The sequence below is a fragment of the Anneissia japonica genome, unplaced genomic scaffold, assembly GCF_011630105.1.
Source record: "Anneissia japonica isolate Jap-2015-1 unplaced genomic scaffold, ASM1163010v1 scaffold685_len2926416_cov193, whole genome shotgun sequence".
In the NCBI taxonomy this organism is placed as follows: Eukaryota; Metazoa; Echinodermata; class Crinoidea; order Comatulida; family Comatulidae; genus Anneissia; species Anneissia japonica.
Genome location: NW_022692922.1, coordinates 1,432,871 through 1,444,072, shown reverse-complemented (window position 1 = coordinate 1,444,072; position 11,202 = coordinate 1,432,871). Strand labels below are relative to the sequence as shown.

The following is an 11,202-nucleotide window of genomic DNA, read 5'->3' as shown; positions in this document are numbered from 1 at the left end:
ACCTTGAATTTTGAAGAAATTAAAAGTCATTAAAAGACACCTAAGAAGTCGGGAAAGCTCATTTCCCGCCACCTAGAAATAGAAATTTTCCCGTGAAAGAACCACAGGACCCCCCCCCCCTTTCTTTTTGGGATTTATCAATTCATGGAAAAAAATACGTATGCAACTTGCTCAAACTTTGTTTATGTTTGTACACATAAGGCCTATTTACTGTAACAACAATGGGAAAAAATTATTACCTTTAATTTTAAAGAACTTAAAGTCGGGAAAGCTCATTTCCAACCATTTAGAAATCAACATTTTCTGGAGAAGAACCTGAACCTCCCTTTTCTCTTTGGGTTCACTGATTCATTATAATAATTTTCAAGGGGGAAAAACCTTAAATTTTGAAGAATTTATAGTAATTAAAAGACACCTCAGAAGTCGGGAAAACTAATTTCCCGCCTTCTAGGAATCAAAATTTTTGGAATTCACCGATTCATGGAGAATTCGTATGCAACTACTCATTTTTTTTAAATTTTTATGTATGTATACACACATAAGGCCTATTTACTGAATAACAATGGTAAAAAATTACCTGACCGTTTTCGAAAGGGAAAAACCTTGAATTTTGAAGAACTTAAAAGTAATTAAAAGACACCCCAGAAGTCGGGAAAGCTCATTTTTTCCCGGGGGAGGACCCCCGGACCCCCCATTCTTTTTGTGATTCACCGATTCATCGAAAATTCGTATGCAACTAGGCCTACTCATTTTTTAAAAATGTTATGTGTGTATAAGGCCTTTACTGTAATAACAATGGGAACAATTAAATTACCTGACCGTTTTTAAGAGGGGAAACCTTGAATTTTGAAAAACTTAAAAGTAATTAAGACACCCCAGTAGTCGGGGAAAAGCTCATTTTCCGTCATCTAGGATTCACCCCCCACCCCACTCCTTTTCTTTGGAGCTTACCGATTCATTGAAAAAAGAACACGATATGCAACTACTCATTTTCTTAAGGTATACACACATAACAGGCCTATTTACTGTAATGAGAAAGTTTACCTTACCGTTTTCAAGAGGGGGAAATCCTTGAATTTTGAAGAACAAAGTCATTAGAAGAGGCCTGTCCAAATGGAGGGAAAATGTCCCCCCCCCCCTCCGCCGGCGCCACCACTTCCCCTCACTCGTTGTTGATAAAAATGAACATCAATGAAATCACCAAGAATCCAACACCAAAAAAAAAAAAAGCAGCACAGCACCTAATTATACATAGGCCTAAAGTAAGATAAACACTTCTCTTGATCAGCCACATGGTAAGGACTCTCCACTTCTCCCTCCTCCACTACCCGGGGGCCGCCTTTCACAGACTCCCGATGTTGTCGTCAGTACCATGCGGCATTGCATCAGTGCCCATTCTATAAGAAGGGCCGATCCAGAATTTTTCGTTGGGGATGAGGCTATAAAAAATTCAGACGGTTTAAATATCGTGGGTGTGGTTGATATATTTAGGCCAATAACTTTATTTTAGCTTCATAAAAACATGCATACTAGTTAAATGAATAAATGTACTTTACTTTCCTCAAAGCTTCCCCAATAATACTATACCATTAATTGAATACTGTTCAAATTTTAACGTTCTTCAATTCATCCAAGATGCATTATACGAGATTAAAGCAATGGTAGCGACTGTCTCTTATACACATCTAGATGTGTATAAGAGACAGGGGCCTAGGCCCGTAGGGGAGAGCTTGAACGTCAGAGGAAAAAACCAAACAATTCGTCAGGGAGAAAACAAATCACATGTATTTCCTACATAATTCGTAGACTATAAAATCGATTAAATAATCCTTTGAAACCACTTTCAAAACATTTTGGGCGACGCCCGACCACGCCCACCTTGATCTCAGCCTCCATGCTGGGTACCTCGGATCCTGGGGCCAACCCTGGATTAAAGTCGACAAACAGAAAGAAGAAGACGGATGACTTTTGTTTATTAAAATACTGTACGTGAATTTATTGTGGTAGACCATTATTCACGATGTCGCTAAATACCATTCAAAACATTATCACATTACTTCTATTGGAAGGCTTGCACTGTAAATCATGAAAGACTGACTCATGGTAGCACAGAGAATGATTCAGAGCACATGATAATAATAATAATGATAATAATGATGGTAGACTTATATGATAAGCCCTCTATGCACTTCACATTATCATTACACGGTCATTGTTTTAAACGCCGATATGACAACTTGTAAATAATGGCAAACATGAGTACACAGGAAGCAACACTTATACCAATTGTGTACTTTACTGCTTTACAATTTAAAACATGATGGTAGAAAAAAGATACTTTTACTTCAAATTATAATACAATACTGTAACCATTACTAATAACAACACTCAATTAAGAATAATTTAAACGATGTCATCTATTGTTTAAATGTATACAAACAGTGAGTGAACAACTTTACAAATAATTAACATGGTAGCACCTATACAACAAGATTATTGTATTACATTTTTTCAATAGAAATTTTAAAAGTCATAATATATATTTCCTGAAACCAACTCTAGTTATTTAGAATGTGCTTGGAATTACAATAAGTGTAACATGTATAATAAAATTATTAAATTAATAAATTGGTACCACTTTGATTAACTGGACTTAATGCGTTTAGTTGAATCCACTCACTTTTCAATTGAATTTTCTTGGGTGTTTGGCCTAATTAATTGATTTTTAATTCTATTTATTTGAAATCTGTTGACAATTGCTAATGAAAATATTAGAATTTAATTTGTTTTAATCATAACAATTATGAAGACACATTTGATAAATTGAATTAATATCATTCTTATCCATTTACGACTTTTAAAAACAAACTTAAGCATTATTTAGGATATCTTAAATACAGGGATGACAGAAGGGACTATTTAGCATTTCATTACCATGAATAACATTTCCATCTCATTTTTAAGAACACTACTTTTATAAAACCTCTTTTTCTTTAAATTGCTGTGACCATGAAACTGCATTATACATTTAACAAATATAAAATTATCAACACAAACAGCTGCCACAAACAAAATTTATATAATTGAATTGTATTTATATATTAGTACTATTGCTCATTTTGTTCTTGACTCTGTGCAGCAATCATCATTTCACTAAACGTACTGTTTTCATCGGAAAGGAGAGCTGACGGCTTGTCAAACTCAATAACCTGTAAAGAAAAGACGATAACATATAATTTTATACATATCACTACCATCATCACTGTCATTAGTCATCATCATCGTCACCTTTACCACAGCCAATGCCCTCACTGGCAGTGGAGGCTCCAGAAATTTGCCCTTTCGGTCCACCGTTGGCACCACTTCCATCCCCACATGAATACTTTTATCCTCACCATCACAATCATCATCCCTGTCATCACCACTTTCCAAATCACCATCTTAATTAAAACAATAAATACATACTTACCTTGCCATCACTACCATCACCCCTTATCATTTTTATCATCATTCATCATCATAACAATAATTATCATCATCATCATTATACTGTACTTAAAACACTAAATTTATAATTACCTTGCCATCACTTAGCACCATTATCTTGTCGCAGTCGAGGATAGTGTTGAGTCTGTGGGCTATAGTCAACATAGTGCAATCCTTAAATGATTCACGTATTGTTGCCTGGACTAAGTTATCAGTCTCTGTATCAATGGCAGCAGTTGCCTCATCAAGTATCAATATCTGGAAAAAGGGACAACAAACTACCGATATTAATATTACTAGAGCATGGAGACAATCAACTTAAGCTAGATTTACACTAGACAAGATAACGACACGACGACATATTATCGCATAGTTTGTATTCTTCAACACAGCGTACATCTGTATCCCAAAATGTGAAACTGAATGCATATTTCAATAAAAACCTAATAGAGATTTTTAGTATTTTAACGCACACAGTAAATTAATTTGCTTCCGTGGGAAGAGAGAGGTGAATCCACACCCCCTCCTTTACCTTCCAGCCAACGCTCATGTACAGCAGTGGTTCGGTTGTTTCTTTGTTCACTTCTTGATCCCAGGTTCTTAGTTTTAATCCTTATAATATACCTTTTTTTTTTCTCAAAACCGAACCATCTGAATATTCTTTACTGTTCAGTGTTAAAAATGTTTTCTTTCTGTAACACAATTTATATAGTTAGGAGGTGGACATATTGAGTTAATGACAATACTTTAATGACAATTAAATTTATTTCATCACCTATTTGTCATGAATCTTTGCTTAAAAAACATAATCACAACTGGTAAACCTGCTTCCAAACTCTTGGTAACAGACTTCTGAGTGTCCTAAATGATGAGCAGTTTGTTATGGATGAAATAATGCAAGTCCAGTATTACCTTACTGTTCCTTAATAAAGCTCTTGCCATACACAACAGCTGCCTCTCACCAACAGAGAAATTCTCACCATTTTCCACAACAGTTGACTGTAATTGCTTGTCTAAACCCTTAATCTGAAATAATCAATAATAATTAAATAAAACCATAATAATTAAACAAAAATAATAGATAACTGCTGCGAAGCAGCCAATTCATATTCTTGACAGCAATTTGACCTCTGAAAGGTCATTGTTTGTCAAAAAACAAGGGCCTAAGACGACTGAAAAGCGGAGTTTCCTTCTTTCATTCTGCCGGGTAAAATCAATTACTTTAGGCGACGTTTGTAGACTAACCAACACCAACGTCCCAACGTCCGCATGTCGCGCTAGCCTTATCCTACTCTATGCCTAGACTAGCTAGGATGGTATAGGCCTAGCCTTGAAGGGACAAAGGTCCCAATGAAAAACAACGTCGCTCCTTGATAGCTAACATTGTCTATTTAACATCACAACAATTCATTATTAGACCTATAGTTGTTTTTTGAATTGTACTCCACAAATCTCAGCCGATACCTCGCACATAACGTCTTCGTGACACATAACGTCTATTGTCGTGACGTCATGGCTCGCTGGCTCACACTTGTGATGTCTCGCACTTGTGATCAAATAACACGCTGGCTCGCACTTTGGCAACACTCTTTGGCAGTCAACTCGCCCCTAAAAAACCCGCCCTTGGAAACTTGCCCCATAAAAAAATGTACACTTACTAGACCATGCAGTCTTCAAAATAAAAATTGTTAACCTTTGGTAATCAACTACATTTTCCACATACATAGAAATTTTGAAACTTTATTAAAAAAAAACCTAAACCATAATTCACCACTATAGACACTTTTTGACAAAAATGAAAAATTACGACTTTGTTACCCAATGAGAAATGTTCTAATATAGACAATGGGTCGTGTCTCATATTATTTGTTATAGTTTAATTATTCATTATTTTCACTTGACTCGCAAAAATAATTTTGTTCGAAGAACATTTATATGCAGTTATACTTCGCAGCACTTCACTTGCAATTTGCAATTTCTAGTAATAATAATAATGTTTACATTTTAAACCCACAGAGGACAGCAGTAATCGGAATTGAACAAGAGATCAAGGTTATTTTGAGATCTCCATGGTTCAGCACACACAGAGTGGCTACCACCAGTTTAGTTGACTAAGCTAAATTGCACTAAATCCTGACAAAGCCTGTTACGATTTTTCCAACAACCAATAATAACACCTTTTGAGAAGGGTAACAAAGGGGGAAGTTATTGAGCATCAAGGGCCCACATGGTCAACTTTGCTAGATGGATTACCTTCACCAAATAAGGTATTAATAATTACTTACGGTATCTTTCATATAAGTCCTTTCAAGTGCACGCCATAGTTGTGCATCTGAGTATTGGCAAAAAGGATCAAGGTTATACCTATAAAAACAAGGATTGATTTACTGTCTTATGAATATCACACAATTCTAACAGATACCATTGTAGATAACTACTGTAAATTTTGAATTAAGAAAATAGACTTCTTTCTACAAACATTAGTAAAAGTAAAAAGTGTTTCTTCCTCTCATGCGTCCCTAGTACTCTGCTGTTATTAGATATTTTTCAAAAAAGTCTTTTGGGTATGTATTACATACAACAAAAAAAAGCATAATTTAATAGCATACCTTGTGTAAGTTTTTAGCAAACCTGGTGTAATCTATGACAAGCAAACCTATTGCATGACAGACTCAATATTTACTACAGTTCTGAATGTTCTAGAACTGTTTTTAGAAACCTACGTGATAGTCTACAATTCAAGGTTTTATATGAAGAATTCATTGTAAAAATGTTTTTATCTTTTCTTTTTTGTATCACATTTTTTTTTTATTTTTTAAGATTTCACAACAGATAGTACTGTATAACAATAAATAAATGATATGAGGTCATACTCGATTCAACTTTATATTATTTAAAAAAAATTTGTATACATTCCAAAAACCAATTAATCAATTAATCGCCACTTGCAGGCTTGTGAAAGAATATAACAGACACAAACAAGATTATAGAATATTTGAATAATAATTCATCTTACCTAATAGTTCCAACAAATAGCACAGGATCTTGCGGTATGATGGAAAGCTTAGAACGAAGATCTTCAAGACCAATTTTGGAGATATCAACATCATCAATGAATATACTGCCGGCAGATTTCTCCACCAGTCGAAATAAAGAAACCCCTATTGATGATTTACCTTGACAATAAAAACACATATTTAATTATGATTATTATAAAAATTTAACAATTAATATTGTTGGGCAGTTTTATGTTTTACTATGAACTGTAGTATAAGTATAAATCAATGACCTTCATAGAATTAGAATGATTCATTTGTTTTAGTTGTTTCTTTTATTGATGTATTCATTCACATATTTGGAGTGGCATGCACTGCCTCTTAGGGCCACTATCTTGGTCGAAGGCTCTGAGCACCCATTTGTCTACGGCAGGGAAAATTTGAAACCTGCTACTTTGTTCACGTCACCTAGGTAGAGGTCTGGGATTGCTCTAGAACAGATGCAGATGGTTTTGATGATTTACAGATGTCCTATTACAATTATCCTTAAATTGATTACCAGCCAATTTAAGGGTCTATGAAAAGAAAAAATGCAACAAAGGTATTGTTTATTAGTCCATTAGTTGATGAGGATAATTATTATGAATATATTGCATAAAAAACTCTAGCAGGCATCTTGTACAGGGACATGTTCCCTTTTTTTCCTACCAGACTCATTACGTTTTGAGTGAAATAAAATTATGAATTATGAATAAATATACATGCTTAAACTTCTTGAATGAAAAAGTGGCATTTGATACTTACCAGACCCTGTTCTACCAACAATGCCTATCTTTTCTTGCGATTCAATGTTGAATGTTATGCCTTTAAGTACAAGAGGTAAGTTAGGCCGGTAGCGCATCTTGAGCCCCCTCACTTGTATCGCACCTTTGGACGGCCACTCTATTGAAGGACGGTTTGATTTAACAACTGCTGGAGCTTCTGAATCTAAATTCTGCACAAGTACAATGAATGAAAATGGTTTATTTTTTAGACAAAACATCCATATTATGATAATAATCTAGACAATAGAATAGAGACAAGTTCATTTTAAATTTAGACAACAGAATTCAAATTGTATAAGGTATTTGACATCTATTAATGTTTACATATTGTTACTATTAATCCTATACATTTCAAAATAGATAACTTACATATATGTAATGAAATATTCTTTCTACTGACGTAAATCTTGCTTCAACTTCTGATGAAACTCGAACTGTATATTGGAATATACCCAGCATCTATACACCAACATAAACAATTTAATCAATTCTAGTTAAAGAATACGATACTATCTTTTTTAGTCACAAAAAGAAATTACTTGGTTGGCCCTTTACAGATTAAGTGTTTAGATTAATAGTGGATCCAGGGGTGACAAATAAAGTGCTCACCACTTAGCACTAACCCCCAACCCTCCCACACATACACACATCCCCCTGTATCTGCAACTGTAGGGATTACCATCAATTGAATAACAACAACAATAACAAATAAATAATAATAATAATAATAATAATAAAAATAATAACAATAATAATAATAATAAAAATAATAATAATAATAATAATAATAATAATAATAATAATAATAATAATAATAATAATAATAATAATAATGACTGAACACCTAAGGTATAAAGATACGTAACTTTTATTTGAATCACCTCTTTGTGTGAAGAATAATAAATAAACACAATGTAAAAAGATAAAAGCAACTCACTTGAGTAGCATATGCTAAAGCTAGGCCTGACAGCGCAGCAGGAACAGTCCCATGAGAGAGCACAACAAACAGGGCTGTACTGCCTGCCATGATGGAAGTGATGATATCAAATCTAACAGCTAGCCAACGATTACCCAAGTAAAATAAAGTCATGGCTACAGAATGTTCATCCAGAAGTTTCTCAAACCTGTTGTTAAAAGAAAATGTATATCAATGTACAGTACTGTATATTATATGTCAAAATATTGTCTTCATATATCTGTAATTGGTAAACCCATTGAAACCATATGTTGTTGGTAAATCATTAAAATGTTTTGTCTACAGTTCTGTGAGCATTATCTGAAAGGTGGGTGCAGTCCCATCTAACATCCACTCTAATGCAAATGCACTTTCTCTTGTGCTTTTTGATAGCTAAAGCTTACAGCAGTGCATTACAGTCCAAACAGTGTCCACAGAATAGTAGACAAAATATGTCCGCACCACAAAAGTTTTGATTGGATTACCACATTATATCTCTAAATTCTTATAAATTCTAAAATATATATTGTAAATTCAAATATTTAGAATCAGTACATATACTAAAATTACCTCAAAATATGAAACATAAAATACAATAGAACAAATAATATGGGGACACCATTGGTAGTGTCCTCCTAATAGAGGTTGGCTGTAGGAGTAGGAGTAGGAATTTCTCTCGATTTACTGCAAAAAGTGTCCCCTTAATAGGAGTGTCTTAAAGAATGGTCTACTGTATTATTATGAATCACAAATCAGATATGATTCTTGCTTACTTTGCTGTGTATTCTGGACCTTTATTGAATGCCCTGATCGTTGGTATTCCTAGTACGGTGCTGTTAATATGCGAGAACCAAAATGAACGTGTAATGTTATCCAACTGCTTAAGCTCACGTATTCCATGCCTGAAGAATTTAACAAGGATGATGAAAATGACAAGCATGATAGCGACTGCTACGAGGAACAACGGAAAGACTACAACGATGGTACCAATTGATAGGAAGATGAGGATGCTGTTCTGTATCAAGGATTCCATGTTAAATGGTAACCTGACATCCACTGCCAAAAATAGAAAATAGAAAAAATAGTTTTTTGGTGAAAATACTGTAAGAAATAGGAAGGTAAATATTATTGTCCAACAAATCAAACTGGAAATAATTTTCTAATGCAATATTAAGTACTGTATTATTAATAATTTGAACATAAATAACTGTCATATGCCATTATTTAAATGAAGTATGACATCATCATGCCCATATATGGGAATATCACACACATTCTTCACTTACAATGTGGTAGTGTGCACAGAGTTTACACACTAATAATTATAATTCATTTAATATCCTTAATAAATTTAGAGTGGAGCTGCAACATGGTGATTAAGATACTTAGTGCCTTCCAATACCAGTGTAGAGGGGTTCAATTATTGTCAGATATGACCATTTTTCTAATATTTAGTACTAATTTGTGCATTGAACAAAGCTGTTGTAATCATGGTTCAGCCAATGTTGACATGGTGGCACTCTTTTTTGGTGTGTGTCCATTTTAGAGGCAACATTTTCAAAAAGTTAGTACTCTAGGATTCTTAAGTTAGTACTCTAGGATTCTTAAGTTAGTACTCTAGGATTCTTAAGTTAGTACTCTAGGATTCTTAAGTTAGTACTCTAGGATTCTTAAGTTAGTACTCTAGGATTCTTAAGCTCTCAGTGCACATTATCAAGTTTTCTGTGACAAATTTGTTTGATTTTACCATATATGGGCATGATGTCATATCATACTCATTTATAGATATGATGACATCATCCTGACCATATATACTGTAGTTATGGTGATATCATATATCAATATATGGACAACGTGGGCATGATAATAATATATTCCCCCCCCCCCACCACCGTCGGAGAGAAAAACTAAAATTTGTCGGAGACAAAAAAATATGTATTAGTATTTTCTACATATTAGTAGATTAAATAAGCCTTTGAAACCCCTCAATCTTCATTCTTTTGGGCCCCCAGGAACACTTTCTAGAGGTTTTAAGCAACGTCCGACCACGCCCCCTTTTTTGGACGGGACATCGTTCCTCCACCCCTGTCCTGGCGCCACCCCTGAACTCAATGTACACTATACCTACCTTCATCCAAATCTTTGGAGAAACGGTTGAGAATTCTGCCTAGTGGTGTTGTATCAAAGAAGCTCATTGGACAAGACACAACTTGTTTGAATACAGTGTCATGCATTTGAGAGGATGCCCTTAACGTAATCTACGGATGTTTAAACAAATAATGTTATAAAGTGACTTTTCAATGTTCAATAACTTACTACAAAATATTATTGATAACTTATCAAATTATTTTCCATAAGCTTCATTTGTTAATAAATGATGTAATTATTAATCATTTACTAAAGAATTCTAACATATTCAGTTATGTTTTAATCATTTATTTTTTAATTTTGACTTAAAAAAAGTCTTAATATCAAATTCAAAGTCAAATTTATTCAGCCACAAAAAAGGAAATTTCATTGCTTGTTTTTACAGTTATGAAAACGACACAATTGTTTAAAATGGATAAAAGGTTATAAATCAACAACACAATAATAGAGTTCCACAGCATTGTAATAATTCAGTAAGAAACCATTAAAACTCACCCATATTGTACTTACATTAGTATAAATGAAACTGCGCAGGCAGGTCAACAGAATGAAAGCTACAGCTGACATCATGTACACTGTCTGGTAAAACAGATTATCCGGATTGTCAGTTATACTTCCTACATGGTCATCATCAATATCAGTGGAGTTGTCATGATTCTATAAATTAAATATTAGATATATATTAGGAAACAAGAAATAAAAACAGGAATAATTACAAAGGGATTACCTCTGTCAGGGAGGTAACAAATTGGCAAAAATTCATGTAAACCTTTGGTCACATAAATGAGGATTA

The 11,202-nt window shown here is 33.9% G+C and overlaps 1 protein-coding gene across 1 annotated transcript in view; it reads right to left on the bottom strand.

Annotated features, from left to right (window-relative positions):
• Window positions 1-1,966: 1,966 nt before the first annotated feature.
• LOC117100473 (multidrug resistance-associated protein 5-like) overlaps window positions 1,967-11,202 on the bottom strand; it is a 31,612-nt gene continuing 22,376 nt past the window's right edge. Inside the window, exons 15-25 of the mRNA XM_033240175.1 lie at window positions 10,920-11,066; window positions 10,390-10,519; window positions 9,035-9,317; window positions 8,244-8,430; window positions 7,676-7,765; window positions 7,287-7,476; window positions 6,503-6,662; window positions 5,772-5,850; window positions 4,399-4,512; window positions 3,580-3,744; window positions 1,967-3,209 (exon numbers count right to left, since the gene is read on the bottom strand). Of these exons, the coding sequence (XP_033096066.1) occupies window positions 3,108-3,209; window positions 3,580-3,744; window positions 4,399-4,512; window positions 5,772-5,850; window positions 6,503-6,662; window positions 7,287-7,476; window positions 7,676-7,765; window positions 8,244-8,430; window positions 9,035-9,317; window positions 10,390-10,519; window positions 10,920-11,066 (1,647 nt within the window). The 3' untranslated portion in view covers window positions 1,967-3,107. The remainder of the gene's footprint in view (window positions 3,210-3,579; window positions 3,745-4,398; window positions 4,513-5,771; window positions 5,851-6,502; window positions 6,663-7,286; window positions 7,477-7,675; window positions 7,766-8,243; window positions 8,431-9,034; window positions 9,318-10,389; window positions 10,520-10,919; window positions 11,067-11,202) is intronic.